We start from the raw sequence: 15,519 nt of genomic DNA, 5'->3' as shown, positions 1-15,519 counted from the left end.
TGCTCCTGCTACTCTTTGGAACCTGCGGTCACCACGTAAGGAAGCCTCTGCTAGTCTACTAGTGGAAGAGACACCATGTGAAGCAGAGACGAGCTGTCCTGGCTGAGGTTCCTAGACCAAGCAGCCCTCCAGCTGACATACATGTGAGGCCACAGGGTGTGAGAACATGTGGCGCGGGCTGAGCTGAACCACCAGCTGACCACAGAGATCCAGCAGCTCAGCCAAGTCCAGAACTACCCAGCTAACCCCCAGATTCATGAACATTATAAATGCTTGTTGTATTAAGCCACTAAGCCTTAGGGTGCTTTTGTTACCTAGCAACTGATACACTTACATATTATAAAATTTGAGATTTTCAAATAAAACTATTATGTCAGTTTCAATGTATCCAGTGTATCCAAAATCCCAAATCAATTTGATGCCCATCATCCATTCAAAGGATACATTTAAAAACTCAAAAATTTCACATCATTCCCTTTTTCTTTTAGCCCCATTTTTCTAATATCCTATTATATCCTATTACCCTATGATACTTCTTTAAAATAAAGATATCTGGATAAATGTCTATGTTAAAAGTTTTGGCATTTCCTATGCCATAAAGCTCCAACTATTTTTTTAAAAAATCACTTATGGGGCCGGGCGCGGTGGCTCAAGCCTGTAATCCCAGCAGTTTGGGAGGCCGAGACGGGCGGATCACGAGGTCAGGAGATCGAGACTATCCTGGCTAACACGGCGAAACCCCGTCTCTACTAAAAAATACAAAAAACTAGCCGGGCGAAGTGGCGGGCGCCTGTGGTCCCAGCTACTCGGGAGGCTGAGGCAGGAGAATGGCGTAAACCCAGGAAGCAGAGCTTGCAGTGAGCTGAGATCCGGCCACTGCACTCTAGCCCGGGCGACAGAGCGAGACTCCGTCTCAAAAAAAAAAAAAAAAAAATCACTTATGGATTGTGTTACCATAAAGTAAGTATTATTGGTACATGATTGACCAATATAAAAATATATCAGCTAGGCACAGTGGCTCATGCCTGTGATCCCAGCACTTTGGGAGGCTAAGGGGGGAAAACTGCTTGAAGCTAGGAGTTCCAGACCAGCTTGGGTGACATATGGAGATCCTGTCTCTATAAAAATTTTGTAATTTTTACAAAAATGTAAAAATTAGCCCCAGGGTCATGGTATGCGTCTGTAGTCCCAGCTGTTCTGGAGGCTGAGGTGTGAGGATCGTCTGAGTCCAGTTTGAGGCTGCAATGAGCTATAATTGCACTCCTGCACTCCAGCCTGGGTGACAGAGTGAGGCCCTGTCCCCCCACCCCCCGCCAAAAATGTGTGTGTGTGTGTGTGTGTGTGTGTGTATACATATTTTAGTAAAATGTATCAAGGTTTATTTCAAGTGAATGACACTCCATCCCTGCCTTGACTTTCTACCCATTCCCCAAACTAAACAGCTCTGTTCCTGGAGCCATTACCACTTTCCCATCTGCTGGAGTTTATATATATACACATATATATGGAGAGAGAGAGAGAGTTTGTGTGTGTGTGTGTGTGTGTGTGTGTGTGTGTGTGTGTGTATAGAGAGAGAGAGACATAAAAATATCAAATAGAAAGAGTAAAACTTCACTGGAAAGAATCTCTTAATGAAATGGATACTTTTATTTTTCAATTAGTTCATGTATCCATTCAGTGGCTCTTATTTTTAGCTAGGCAGAGTTGTGCATCAATTCTATTTCTATTTTTCATTTTTGTAGCTGCAAGCACAGAAAAGCCTTGTTTGAAGACTACTGGGAGTGAAAGGAGTCTAATTACGGCAGTTTTATGTGTCACTCAATTCTCTGACCTCTTGAATTATCTGCACCAAATCAGAGATATCATCCATAATTAATGATTTATCACCTGACGACTTGATTAGGTCCTTCTTCAAACTGATTAGGAGCAAATAATTAGAAACCACCTGACTCACCGAAGGATTAGCTCCCTGGTCGGTGGTGTCATTTACTTTCTGAACACGCCATTTCTCTGTGACCATTTGTTTGGTATCCCAGAGGTTCTTCCCCCTAAGTACAATCCAGGACAGGACAGCTGAGAGGAGTCTCTCTCTCTCTCTCTCTTTTTTTTTTTTTTAATAAAATGGGAGCAAGATGACTGTGAAAAAGGAGGGAGGGAAGACAGCGTGCACTTTATCACAAGCACATTCCCAGGCAGATCAGTTTTAGGAAAGGGCACTTGACACTGAGTATCTAGATATGGATTCTCCTTAAACTATTTGCATCCTGGAACCCTTGGAAAGTCACATTTTGGTTCAAGGATCATTGCTCTTTCTGGTCCGATACACCTTACTCCAGTTGGTGGCGAGAAACTCCCTGAGACTTGAAAGTTTAATAGGAGACCTGCCAGTCATTGTCTGTTTCCCTGATTTTCCACAAAAACGCATCTTTTATGCAAGGGCTTTTAGCAAAAGGTATCAAGATTTGTTTCAAGTGAATGACACTCCATCCCTACCTCGACTTTCTATCCATTCCCCAAATTAAACAGCTCTGTTCCTGAGGCCATTACCACTTTCCCATCTGCTGGAGTTTAGGAGTGAATTATAACATTACGGTCGCTTAAGCCACAACCTAGTCCTGTGACATTGCTGGTCCAACTATTAAGTCTATTCAAACCTTAAAAAAAAAAAAAAAAAGAGGCAATAAATGCTTATTCCTCAAAATGGCCATGTCTGTCACATAAAACTGATTTTATCAATATCGTAAAAAACTCAACCTTCATTTAAATCTGGAGGCATGACATCACACAGCATGTATGAGGTAGGGGAATATTTAAAATCTCTGAAACTTTGAAGGGGAGTGCATGGATGCTATTCCTATCACCAAAAACCCTCAATACCCTGAAGACTGACAGTAAAACTGAGTGTGCCTGTAATCCCAGCACTTTGGGAGGCCGAGGTGGGTGGATCATGAGGTCAGGAGATCGAGACCATCCTGGCCCACATGGTGAAAACCCATCTCTACTAAAATACAAAAAAATTAGCTGGGACTGGTGGCACACATCTGTAGTCCCAGCTACTCAGGAGGCTGAGGCAGGGGAATTGCTTGAACCCAGGTGGCAGAGGTTGCAGTGAGCCGAGATCGTGTCATTGCACTCCAGCCTGGTTACAGAGCGAGACTCCATCTCAAAACAAAACAAAAAACTGAGTGTGAACAGAGAAAGGATGACAGAAGTGGGAGAAGGCCCAGCCCACCAAGCATAACCGGCCAAAATAATCGAAATGCAAACTCAGGTGGAAAAGCCATTTCTGTGACAAAGTGGAGACATTAGACAGGAAGTAGATCTTGACATCTCACCAGAAGACAAACAGGAATACAGCATCCTAGAATTTAGAAATGGCCATCAGGATTTAAAATGTATAAAAGGTACGCAAAGCTACCTCTTCAGTATTCCCTCAGGAAGCAACTGGACCAATGCACAGAAACATCCAATACAGGTGTTCATCGTGTTTTCTTAATAACAAAACCCCTGGAATCCTTAATGCCCATTGGTTATTGGTTATGTAAAGTGGGAATTGGTTATGTAAATTACGGTGAACTATGACCATTATGATGGATGTGACCATGTCTTACAGCGATGCAGACCTTTATAGAATGTCATGAAAATGTCTACAACTTGTATCATTAAGAGTAAAAATTAGGTTAACAAAACAGTATGTTAACAAAATATAAACTCATTTTTAAGTGTGTGTATGCATGCACAACCCATGCCTGTATTCAACAAACCCATCAAGGACAATCAAATGTTACCGTCTTGATTGAAAGTGAGGGGCCTATAATTAACCAACCATTAATGTTTAAAATACAAGGTAACGTCACCAGGCAGAACACACAAGCACAGAGCTGAGTAGAACAGAACACAGGACATCCTGTAACCAAATCATTCTTGGGAGCAGCCCAGGAAGCCCCAGGTGGTGTTCAAGAAAAGAAACTAAGTATTGAAGTCAAAAAGGATGAAGCTGGTGCCCAGAAAGGTGAAAGCAATCCCACCAGGGCCTCACGGGCTAAAAAAATCTAACTTTGGCTTGACCTGGGTATGAAGTATGTTGAAGAACAAGGAAAAAGAAATTCTGAAGCATTATGTGATTCCTGAATTTTTAAAAAAATATTAGGGACCCTGGATTTGCGTTTTTTAAAAAAGTGTCACACCTCCCTGACTTGAGGGTAGCTGACTGTACAGAAAGTGCAAGGCGTGCACATATAGTCTAAATCCCTTGTCTTTTTTCTTTTTTTTGAGACGGAGTCTCACTCTGTCGCCCAGGCTGAAGTGCAGTGGCACGATCTCGGCTCACTGCAACCTCCGCCTCCAGGTTCAAGCAATTCTCTGCCTCAGCTTCCTGAGTAGTTGGGATTATAGGCAAGTGCCATCATGCCCGGCTAATTTTTGTATTTTTAGTAGAGACAGGGTTCCACCATCTTGGCCAAGCTGGTCTTGAACTCCTGACCTTGTGATCCACCTGCCTCAGCCTCCCAAAGTACTAGGATTACACGCATGAGCCACTGCACCCAGCCAATCCCTTGTCATTTTTAATCCCAAGGGACCGCCTGTAATCACAGCACTTTGGGAGGCCAAGGTGGGTGGATCACCTGAGGTCAAGGGTTCGAGACCAGCCTGGCCAACATGGTGAAACCCTGTCTCTATCAAAATATACAAAAATTAGCCGGGCATGTGATCCTAGCTACTTGGGAGGCTGAGGCAGGTAGAACTGCTTGAACCTGGGAGGTGGAGGTTGCAGTGAGCCAAGATCGCAGCACTGCACTCCAACCTGGGCGACAGAGTGAGAAGAAAGAGAGAGAGAGAGAGAGGGAGATCCCAAGTGACTAGACAACAGCAGAGGATCCACTGCACACAAGTTAGAAGCCATCAGCCCAGTTTGACAGCAGTGACATGAAGATGTGCATGAGTCACATCTCACTCAGGAACATGGTCGAGGTGGTGGACTCAGTGACAGTAGAAATTGACTTACTAAAACAGTAGAATGTATAGGCTAAAGGTTGCTTCATGATGTAGAAAGAATAGACCAGAATAAACTCCATTGTTGATGAATGAGGGTTTCTACAGAATGCATTCTGTTGGTATATGGTGGGGGTGGGGAGGCATATGACAAGCAGAAGAATGGAAACAAGGCGATCCCAGGAACGTGACCTGGGAGGGTTTCTATCCCTACACTGTTCAGCAGAAGGCAGTATCTTGCCAACAGTATCCATACTCCATGTGTTTACAGAAGCCTTACACATTCATGATTTCTGTTCTGAGTATTCCTTTTTCCTTCTTCCAATGACTTCCTTTAGAGAAGCCTAGGGGGACTGTGACACTGCATTTTTTTTTTTTTTTTTCCAGATGGAGTCTCACTCTGTCACCCAGGCTGGAGTGTTCCTGGAGCCATTACCACTGTCCTATCTGCTGGAGTTGAGGAGTGATAGGACACTGGAGTGCAGTGCGGCAGTCTCAGCTCACCGCAGTTCCACGTCCCGGGTTCAAGCGATTCTCCTGCCTCAGCCTCCCAAGTTGCCGGAATTACAGATGTGTGCCACCACGCCCGACTAACTTTTGTATTTTTAGTCAAGATGGGATTTCACCACGTTGGCCAGGCTGATCTCAAACTCCTGACCTCAAGTGATCCACCCGCCTCGGCCCCCCGAAGTGCTGGGATTACAGGCACGAGCCACTGCACCCGGCCGTTGACACTGCAATTTTGATCTCACACATTCTCTATGTAAGTGGCTGAATATTTTGACTATTTCTTTCTCTCCTTGTATTTGCACAACTTCCCCACAACCTGCTCAGCACCTCCCTTCTAAGGCAACTGTCACAGAGGTTCCCTATCCTGGAATAGGTTTGCGCCAAAAAGCAGAATTGCCTGTAAAACTTGGGTATCAACAAGCTTGCAAAAAACCACAAGGGCTCCCCGCTGCAATCCAGCTTCTCTGTCCTCATCCCCATAACCACCCACACACAGAAAAGGCAATAGCCAGCAGGGCACGATGGCTCGTGCCTGTAATCTCAGCACTCTGGGAGGCCGAGGTGGGTGGATCACAAGGTCAGGCGTTCGAGACCAGCCTGACCAACACAGTGAAACCCCGTCTCTACTAAAAATACAAAACAAAATTAGCTGGGCATGGTGGCGGGCGCCTGTTATCCTAGCTACTCAAGAGGTTGAGGCAGGAGAATCCCTTGAATCTGGGAGGCGGAGGTTGCAGTGAGCCGAGATCACGCCACTGCACTTCACCCTGGGCGACAGTGCGAGACTCTCTCTCAAACAAATAAACAAAAACAGTACTAGCCCCTGGCTGGGGATACAGGCAGGAGAGCTGTGGAAGGGGACGGACCAGAACTTGGGCAAAGCATCCTGGCAACGTCCCAGAGAGGAGACAGAATGCCGGGGACCAGGCTGCAGACGTGTCCTGGGTGAGCAGAAGGATACACTAGAGAGCCCACCATCACGCGTGAAGGAGCCCGTGGATGGATGAGCACGCTGGTCACTGCTACACTTATCTTTGCAGAAGGGAGCTCCCCGCCCCCAAACGTCACGAACAGAAAGGGAGAGGAAAACTGAGGATGTTTTCTACCAGCCTGGTGGGAGATGAGCCTGAAAATAAACGAAACTAGTGGAGAAAGAGGTATGATTATTCCTCTATAGTCGACTTTGAGCACTCATTTCCTCCGCACACATAGGCTCAGCTATTGGTGAGGAAAGCAGCCCAAACTGCTAAATCTCATTTACACCAGAGTTCTAACTGCTGGAAGAACTTCATGGAGCAGGTGTTAAAGCTGGCTTCAGTCATCCCCCAAGACGGATGCATTGGCTACAGAAAGAAATCTTGTGTCTTACAGATGTACATATTGTTGCTGTAATGCCTGAATATATTTACAAGAAAGAGGAATGTGCTCCAAATCACTGCTCAACATCAAAATGTTTGGAAGCCACCAAATGAATGTGACTCAAACATGAACATGGATGAGTCATCAGAGGATCCCGTTAAGATGGAAGTTCTGGTTTAGTGCCTCTGGGTGGGGCCCAAGTTTCTGCATTTTTCTTTTCTGAGACAGGGTCTCTCTCTGCTACCCAGGCTGGAGTGCAATAGTGTGATCACAGTTCACTGCAAGCCTCAAATTCCTGAGCTCAAGCAATCCTCCCACCTCAGCCTCCTGAGTAGCTGGGACTAAAGGTGTGAACCACGACGACTAGCGAAGTATTTTATTTTTCATAGAGATGGGGTCTCACTATGTTGCCCAGGCTGGTCTCGAACGTCTAGCCTCAAGTGCTCCTCCTGCCTCCCAGTTTTTTGCACTTCCAAAAAGCCCCCAGCGACATGATGACACTGCTGGTGTCAGGACCTCCACTGCAAGGAGCAAGTAGCTACACCACAGGGCTCGCCATGCGCCAGGGAGAGGCTGTTCTAGAGACAGGAGACAATGTTTTCACTGAGGGCAGGGACGGATGGGGTAACGCTGATGGGTAAGGTTTGTAAGGGACTCAGGAGGGTCAGATCTGGGGACTCTGACGGGAAGAGAAAGGCAGGCCAAGACACTATGTACCTTGTTTTGTGATTCTGTGAAAGGCTCAGGCAGCGGATCCCCGGTGATAAAATGTGGAGTGATTCAAGAGCTCAGTCAGGCCGGTCGGAGCTCTGCACTTCACCCCACTATTTTCATGGGAATCCCCCAGCCTGCTCCCAGTGGGATAGGCAGGAGACTGGAAAAGAAACAGTACCCAGTAGGGTAACGTTAGGTCAAGCTGCCAAGCAACTGTAATGCACCTGTTTTCCTGTTAAAGCTTCAAGCACTACCACAACAGCGTCCTCCTGATGATCACGAGTTACTTCAACGAACGGCATTCCCAGGAATCTTCTCCCACGGCCTCTCTCCCACCAACCATTCATACTCATCCTCCCATCCAAAAAGGCATAGAACCGCCCAGACACTTTTCAGTATTTTTATTGTTTGACAAGCATTGACAACGTTCCATTCATAGACCTAAAAACATAAAAATAGACCTTCTTTCAGCTTATAAAAGAAATATATAAGAACTTTTGACATAGACACGTCATGACCTTATGTACAAGAGACAATGGCACCCTCTCCAAGCACCAGACTTCCGAGTGTTTTCAGATGGATGTGTTGCACTGGAACCAGTAAATGCGACGATTAGAAGCCTCTGCTTCCGTTTTCCATCTGGACGCGATCGAACCGGAGATGATATGGAAAAATGCAGTGGTACAAAGGGTATAGAAACCATTCTAAAGCTTTTTAAGAAAACCAGAAGATATAGCAAAAATTTAATAGAATAAAACTTTCAAAAGATCAAGCTCGAAGCCCTGGAAACCCGAAAGGCGGGGGGACGGGGATACAGGGTGGGAACGCAGGAAAAGCAGGCAGAGGCACAAGAGCATGATGTACTGAACTCTCTATTGTCTGGAAATATAAAGTCATAACTGATTTTTATAAAATATAACTCCTAAAGCTACTATAAAATTCAGGTCTAAAGTACCTACTGATGTGTCAAACACCAAATAGATATTTTCCCCAAAAAGAAAGTTTTCATAGTATTTGAAACCCTTCTTAGGAAGTGGACATTGTGACATGGGAAAAGAAAAAGCTATAAACCTTTTTTTTTTTAAAAAAAAAAAAAAAATTGAAAGTGCTATAACTTGTTTTTCTTCTTAGTATTTGGATATCTGTTTAGACCATTAATGTGTTGAGCGTGTTTACCCTGTTTCGTTGGCATGAAGAAAGTGTTCAACACAAGAGAAGTTTTTAAAGAGGCTGTTCTGTTTAAAGGTTTGGTTATGAACTGTCAGGGAAGGGGAAGGTAATCTATGGATGAAGATGCAATTTTAATGGAAAAACCAATGATCACCATGGCAACCCCATGAGAAGGAGGCTCCCCTCCCTGCCATGTGCAACAGACACACACCCCCGCCCACCTGGGTGTCATGTTTAATCCAACCAAACTCCCAGCTCAAATACAGATTCAAACATTAAAAAGAAAAAAAGAAAAAAAGAAAATCCGCTTCTTGGAAGAAAAGTATATCCTTAGCATGAGCTTGTTGGCCTTTCATGTATAAATATAAAACCACCACACCTCACTCTCTCTGTAAAAGGTTATATCCTCATTTTTTAGGCTCAGGGTTACACTAACACTGTAAAATCCTCATCTATTTGTGCCCCTGTATCTCAGGTAAAATACAAAAAATAGTGTTTCTTCTTTCTCTCAAGCGATAAATTTGGATCTCTTTTCAAAGAGTTTGGCATCTCTATAATTCTATGCAAAACTAGAGCTTCCGAACATGGACACAGAGTAAGACCAGCTATAGACCAAAACAGGAAGGGAAAAAAAAGGCTCATTGAAACATGAATTGCCACCCTCTCCTCACACATTCTTAAAATACACAGAGATTCTGAGACATGGAAGAGGGAAGGGTACAGTCAGAACACTGCAAGCTGTACACATTTCATTTCATTTTGTGTTTGAAAGAGGTTTCCCAACTAGGGACTGATTTCAGATAGAAGGATCGTGTGTGTGCTACTATCCCTTAAATTAATCTGCTGTACATCTGTTAACTCCTGGGGGTGATCTGCTTTCCAGTGCTATAGAATCTTTTTTCTTTTAATTGTTCAGGCCCTGATTAACTGAGAATAAATAAAAGCCCTTAGTAATATACAGAAGATAGGACTCAAGCTTATTTGGGATTCTGAGGAATTATTTCTGATGTTGTTGAAAATGACAAAGTTGGGTGGCTACATGGCTTCAGAACCAAGTCAGCTGCCAAAACCGTGTGTGCAAGAGCGCGACCTAAGGGGACATTCTTGTCGACGGTACAGGAGGGTGGGCAGAGTTAGGGCAGGAAGTATCTACACACATTCTCTACGGGGCAGGTGACACAGTCAGATCTCAGTGTTCAGTTTCCTGGAGGGGGCAAAGTCTTCGCGCCTAACCCAAATGACTTCCTCGCTTGCGCTCTCCAGGCCTCCATTGATCCCCGACAGGGCAGCTTGCTTCTTGAGCTGCGCCATGCGGGACGCGTGACTATCCAGGGTTTTCCGGCCTCTTTCCCGCTGACTGATGGAGGCAGCCTGAAGCCGCTCCTGCAGGTCTCTGTCCACTGAGGCGCCCTTCACAGACTCACAGAACTCATCATCGTCACTGAGGATGTCTGTCTCCTTGATGTCATCTTGCTCCTCATACTGAGCAAGATCAAACTGCTCCTCTACCCATCGGTCAGTGTCCCCACCACCGGGGGGCTGCTGGGACTCTTTCTCCGGGCTGCTTGCGGAGACGGCATCAGAATCAATGGTAAACCTGTTTCGAGCCAGCCGCCGCCTCCTCCTCCCAAGAGACTTGCTTGGGGCAGACACTGCACACACACACAAAAATATAAAAATAAAACCCCCACATGCTTTACGTGAGATGAAAATCCAGAAAGCAAAGGACAGGAGAAAATAAAAACCGAAATGGTATGCACTGAATGCCTTGATGTCTTTTGGGGCTTACACTCTAGATATCACCAGTCTGTCTCGGAGCATTTACCTTGTCGAGGTATCTGGACTTAGAAGATGTTCTAGCAACTGATGGAAGGGCAAGGGGGAACCGGGGCACACAGCAGAGGTTGCAGGTTATGGGCAAAGGGGCACTCAACTCCCTGGGAAATAATCTACTATTCTAACCCGTGCACCTAAGAGATGGGTAACATATACTACAGCTGCTCTCAAGTAGACAGACCACTGATTTGGGGATGAGTTAGTGAGTTAGTGTCCTCAATCCTGGTCATGTCCCACGGTCCAGTGCTATGAAGATCCCCAGCGCTGTCCCAGGGTTGTTTAGCTGGAATAGGTTTTTAGTAAGGGTGGGGGTGCCTCTCTGGTTTTGCTGTCTTTGTAGAAAATGCATCAAGGAGGCAGAAGCACCGGTCTAAGTTACTTGTTTTCTGGGAACTTGAACGTAACATTTCTTGGGATCTGCAGTTAGATTAACGGCACCACATCCCTCTTAGAGAGCCTATGAAAAGAGAGTGGCTCTCAAAGACATGGAATCTTCAGTTATTTCCCTGTCTTCTTTCTGACAAAGTCCCACGTCCGGTAGGAGGCTAAGCAAACGTGAGCCTTAGTCTCCCCCAATTACAGTCTGTGCATCGCTCACTCTTCTACAAAGCAATTAACGTATCAGTGCCTCAGTGGAATGAGAAATAAAAAACCGAATGATACGCAAGCAGTTTGATCAACAAAGTGCTGTATAAAGTGACTACCAGTTACGAAAACTTCATTCTTTCACCTACTGCCCTCTAGGAAGCCAGAATTAAAAACAAGCAAACAAAAGACACCATCCAATCAAGCCAACAATCCCACCACACACCTATGCGAGACTGTTCACAGGGAAGGCCGCTGCTTCTCCCTCGAGAGTGAAGCGGCTGTTGCATTAGACACGAAAAGGTGAAATGCAACACGGGCTTTCCAGTGGAGAGGAAGAGTCTCAAAGTCAACTGGGAGCTGCTTTCCTGAAACCAAAGCCCCAGAAACCATCTAATTGCTTCCGTGCTACTAGAAGATGCCTCGTGTCTCAGTTACTGCCAAACGCAGCCTTGACTTCAAACGCAGCAGGCACAAGGTTAGAGACGTCAACGAGGAGCTGAATTGGCTCCCACTGCAGCCAGGCTCTGCCTCAGACCCCTGTGTGTCCATCACTATTCCTGAGAGTTCTACCATCTAAAACCGTGGAACAAATGGACACTACTGTTGGTTGAGGATGGGAATAAAAGCCATTTCCAGGCAAAATGGAAAAAGGGAATAGAAAAGAGGAGAAAAAAGAAACAAACAAAAAAATCCCGACTTCTATTGAGAAGAGACAAAAATTCTTGTTCACTTTTTTTTTTTTTTTTTTTTTGAGACGGAGTCTCGCTCTGTCGCCCAGGCTGGAGTGCAGTGGCCGGATCTCAGCTCACTGCAAGCTCCGCCTCCCGGGTTCACGCCATTCTCCTGCCTCAGCCTCCCAAGTAGCTGGGACTACAGGCGCCCGCCACCTCGCCCAGCTAGTTTTTTGTATTTTTTTAGTAGAGACGGGGTTTCACCGTGTTAGCCAGGATGGTCTCGATCTCCCGACCTCGTGATCTGCCCGTCTCGGCCTCCCAAAGTGCTGGGATTACAGGCTTGAGCCACCGCGCCCGGCCCTTGTTCACTTTTATCTCAGCACCAGCAAAATACAGCATCCCTCTCTCCAATCACTACATTAGAACTACCTCAGCTCAAAGCTACTGGAAATATCTGTTCATGATTTGCATGCTGAAGTATCTAGGGGTAAAGTGTGTTAATGTCTACATCTTTGAAATGTGTCAAAAATAAGATGAGGTGACGAATGATAGATGGATTCTCATAGATGAGTGATAATGAGAAGATAGAAAAATATAGAATATACATGGTAGGTGGGAATTCTTTCAGCTCTTCTATAAGTTTGAAAATTTTCTTAGAAAGTAGAACAAAGAAAAAAATCTTTTAATTCAGTTATTGGCAGATGTATATAGCACTTTAGGCTTAATACGGAAGCAGAGTATTTGGCTTTACTATCCTAGCCAAACAGAACAGAGGGAGAAATAAACTAGCTGGGTATTCAGGACAAAGCAAAATGAAGCATGAGTAGCTGTTCCTAGTATGCTTAGGAACCCGGCTACCATTACTGGGTTCTTCCCAGTCTTTTAGGGATGCAATCTTTGACTATTTCCAGTGTTCACTGTTAAGACTGCCGGGTATTGCTGTGCTGTTCTACTCAGGCACCATTTTAAACTCCTCTAACATGAAGATTCTGAGGATAGTGAGATGCCTCCGAAGCAAAGTGATACAGACTTTCTTCAGCCAAAAATGAGCCATCAGGCAGAAAAATCTCTCAATCAGCTAAATCCAAAGGCTATGACATCAAGGCTTTCTCTTGGTAATCATGATGCTGGATGATGGTGTTAAATTGTGGGCTGGTTTTGTTTTCTTTCCAAATGCATCTCAGCCCGAAAACTGAGTGACAGACTAACCATGCTTAGTTTCAAAGTAAATGCAGCCCTGAATTTAGGTTCATTGATTAACAACTGAAACAGGTGAGTTCCCTGAGGTTGAGACACATATTTCCAAACCTTTTTAAACATTTCCCTAGCAAACAAGAAGGGCAGATAAGACAAATCCAAGATAAAAATCTCTTAAGTGAGTTATAAAGGACCAATAAACTATTCTTCCATGGGGACCCCATGAGAAACTGTGCATCTGGAGGTATACAAGACACTTAGGATACCTCAGAAAACTTAGCAAAGTGCTGGGTGTTCACTGCACTAAGCTTTCAATAAACACTTATCAACTGATTGGATTAGAGGTTTACACTAACTAGTCCCCGAACATTAGTTAAATTTAAGGTTCTTTTTCTTTTTTTTTGAGACGGAGTCTCGCTCTGTCACCCAGGCTGGAGTGCAGTGGCCGGATCTCAGCTCACTGCAAGCTCCGCCTCCCGGGTTTACGCCATTCTCCTGCCTCAGCCTCCCGAGTAGCTGGGACTACAGGCGCCGCCACCTCGACCGGCTAGTTTTTTGTTTTTTAGTAGAGACGGGGTTTCACCGTGTTAGCCAGGATGGTCTTGATCTCCTGACCTCGTGATCCGCCCGTCTCGGCCTCCCAAAGTGCTGGGATTACAGGCTTGAGCCACCGCGCCCGGCCAAATTTAAGGTTCTTAAAGAACGTAATATCCCATGTCAAGCCAGGGAGGTTTTGTCTATGAAAACCTTCAGGCGTTCATACTTCTGTCCATGCCTCTTCAACAGGTAGAATGGTAATGGGGACAAAGGCCAGACACTTTTCTGGCAAGTGCAAAGGGGGCCTCTTTTAATGAAATCCTCCTCCCTGCAAAATTCTAGGCTGCCTGTTAAGAAAGTTTTGAGAAAAATGTTAGTATCTTGATGTCATTAAGTCCCTAAGTATGAAAACAGCTTTATCCCTAGACAAATTTTGCTACCATTAACGGGTGGTAGTATTTATTTTACTTCTCCACTGCTCCACCGTAATGGATTAAGTCCTACAAGAATATTTATGCTAGGGCCATTTAAACTCTAGATTCTTGTTTCCAAGAATAGTTCGAGGCTTCCCCAAATTAACATGGAGACTAAAAATAAAGCTGCAGGCACAAGGCCAGGATAAAAACTGGAAGTGTCATGTGGGCTACCAAACCTAGAACCCTTACAACTCAGAGCAGGCATTGCTGTGCTGCCAGACCGTGAAGCCACCATGTTCTCAGAACAGAGGGCTGTGACCTTGCTGAAATGTGACACACGGCTTTCTGCTAGACAAAGCTGGCTGTCATGCAAAGCAGCGACTCTCATTCTGCAAGCAGGCGGAGACAGCCTCTCCAGAAAGAGGATGTGTCTGCATCCCGGCTTGGCAAATGAGAGAGGAGCTCACCAGCCAAAAGGAGAAGGGAGGCAAAGGGAAGGCTTGAGGGAGGACAAGAGGAATGTAGATATAGGGCGGATCCCCAGGAGCCACCAGGAAGGAGGCAAGGGCAAGGAACCTCACACCAGGGAAGAACCGTCCTCCTACATCAGTCCCCACCAGGCCACACCTCACCCCCACTCAACAAGGAGGTCAAGCTCACTGGAGTTCTACTGCGGAGTGGGGGTGACGGGAATCTTGAACGTCTGAATCCCCACAGTACCTGCCCTGCTCATGGCCGGCCTGGCCCCCTTCAGTGCACACAATCTTTTCCCTCCAAAAGGGACATATTGCTGGGATGAGGGAAGGCTCTCGGTTTTGAGGAGCTGTCTTCTGTGCTTATCGCGCAGGATTGAATGCACGGCCTTCAGGAAATCCTTTCGGCTCTCCGGGGAGCTAGGAAAAGATTGACAGATGTTAGAGAACCAGGGCTTAACACATGGGGAACTTCTAAGGTTATCAGGTGCAACCAAACAAACAACCCTTAGGGCCAAAGGCTGAAGACTGAGGCCTTGACTCCAATTGCTATGCTGAGTGGTGATTTTACAGCCAGGGAGAAAGAGCACATCATTCTTTTCCCTTCATGCTTTGTGATCCATCTCTTGCCGCCGATGTGGGGCAGAGCAGCCCATTAACGAACAGATCTATGGACAGTGGGAGTTTGTACCACGAAGCTGCCAAAGTCTGCTCCTGGCACTTAAGGCAGAGCTTTTCATCGTAAAATGTTTTTGAGGGCAAATGAACCACAAGATTCTTGCAGCTCTGCAGAGCACCCAAAGGCTGATGTCTCAACGTTCCTAATGTCCTCTAGAGCTGAGCTCCCTCCTGGTAAATACCAACGATTCCCATGACACATTTCAACATGTATATATTAAGGCTGTAAAGAACTATCAAATCTTCCCAAGTCCCAATTCCCATGGTTTAAAAAAAAAAAAAAAAGAAAGAAAGTGCTTCCTAGGTGACAGTTATTTTTCTTGTTATATTCCCAATATTTTTACCCAGGTAAGTTTCATCTGGTATTCCTTATTA

General features: G+C 45.4%; 1 protein-coding gene across 12 annotated transcripts in view; it reads right to left on the bottom strand.

Annotated features, from left to right (window-relative positions):
* Window positions 1-7,959: 7,959 nt before the first annotated feature.
* Window positions 7,960-15,519, bottom strand: part of TIAM1 (T cell lymphoma invasion and metastasis 1) — a 444,177-nt gene continuing 436,617 nt past the window's right edge. For all 12 annotated transcript variants that reach the window (XM_025380044.1, XM_025380046.1, XM_025380049.1 and 9 more), the window contains 2 exons: window positions 14,714-14,886; window positions 7,960-10,397 (listed from right to left, as the gene is read on the bottom strand). In XM_025380044.1, the coding sequence (XP_025235829.1) occupies window positions 9,928-10,397; window positions 14,714-14,886 (643 nt within the window). In that variant the 3' untranslated portion in view covers window positions 7,960-9,927. The remainder of the gene's footprint in view (window positions 10,398-14,713; window positions 14,887-15,519) is intronic.

This window comes from Theropithecus gelada, chromosome 3 (genome assembly GCF_003255815.1).
Source record: "Theropithecus gelada isolate Dixy chromosome 3, Tgel_1.0, whole genome shotgun sequence".
NCBI classification, from domain to species: domain Eukaryota; kingdom Metazoa; phylum Chordata; class Mammalia; order Primates; family Cercopithecidae; genus Theropithecus; species Theropithecus gelada.
This window is presented reverse-complemented; position numbering and strand designations above follow the sequence as displayed.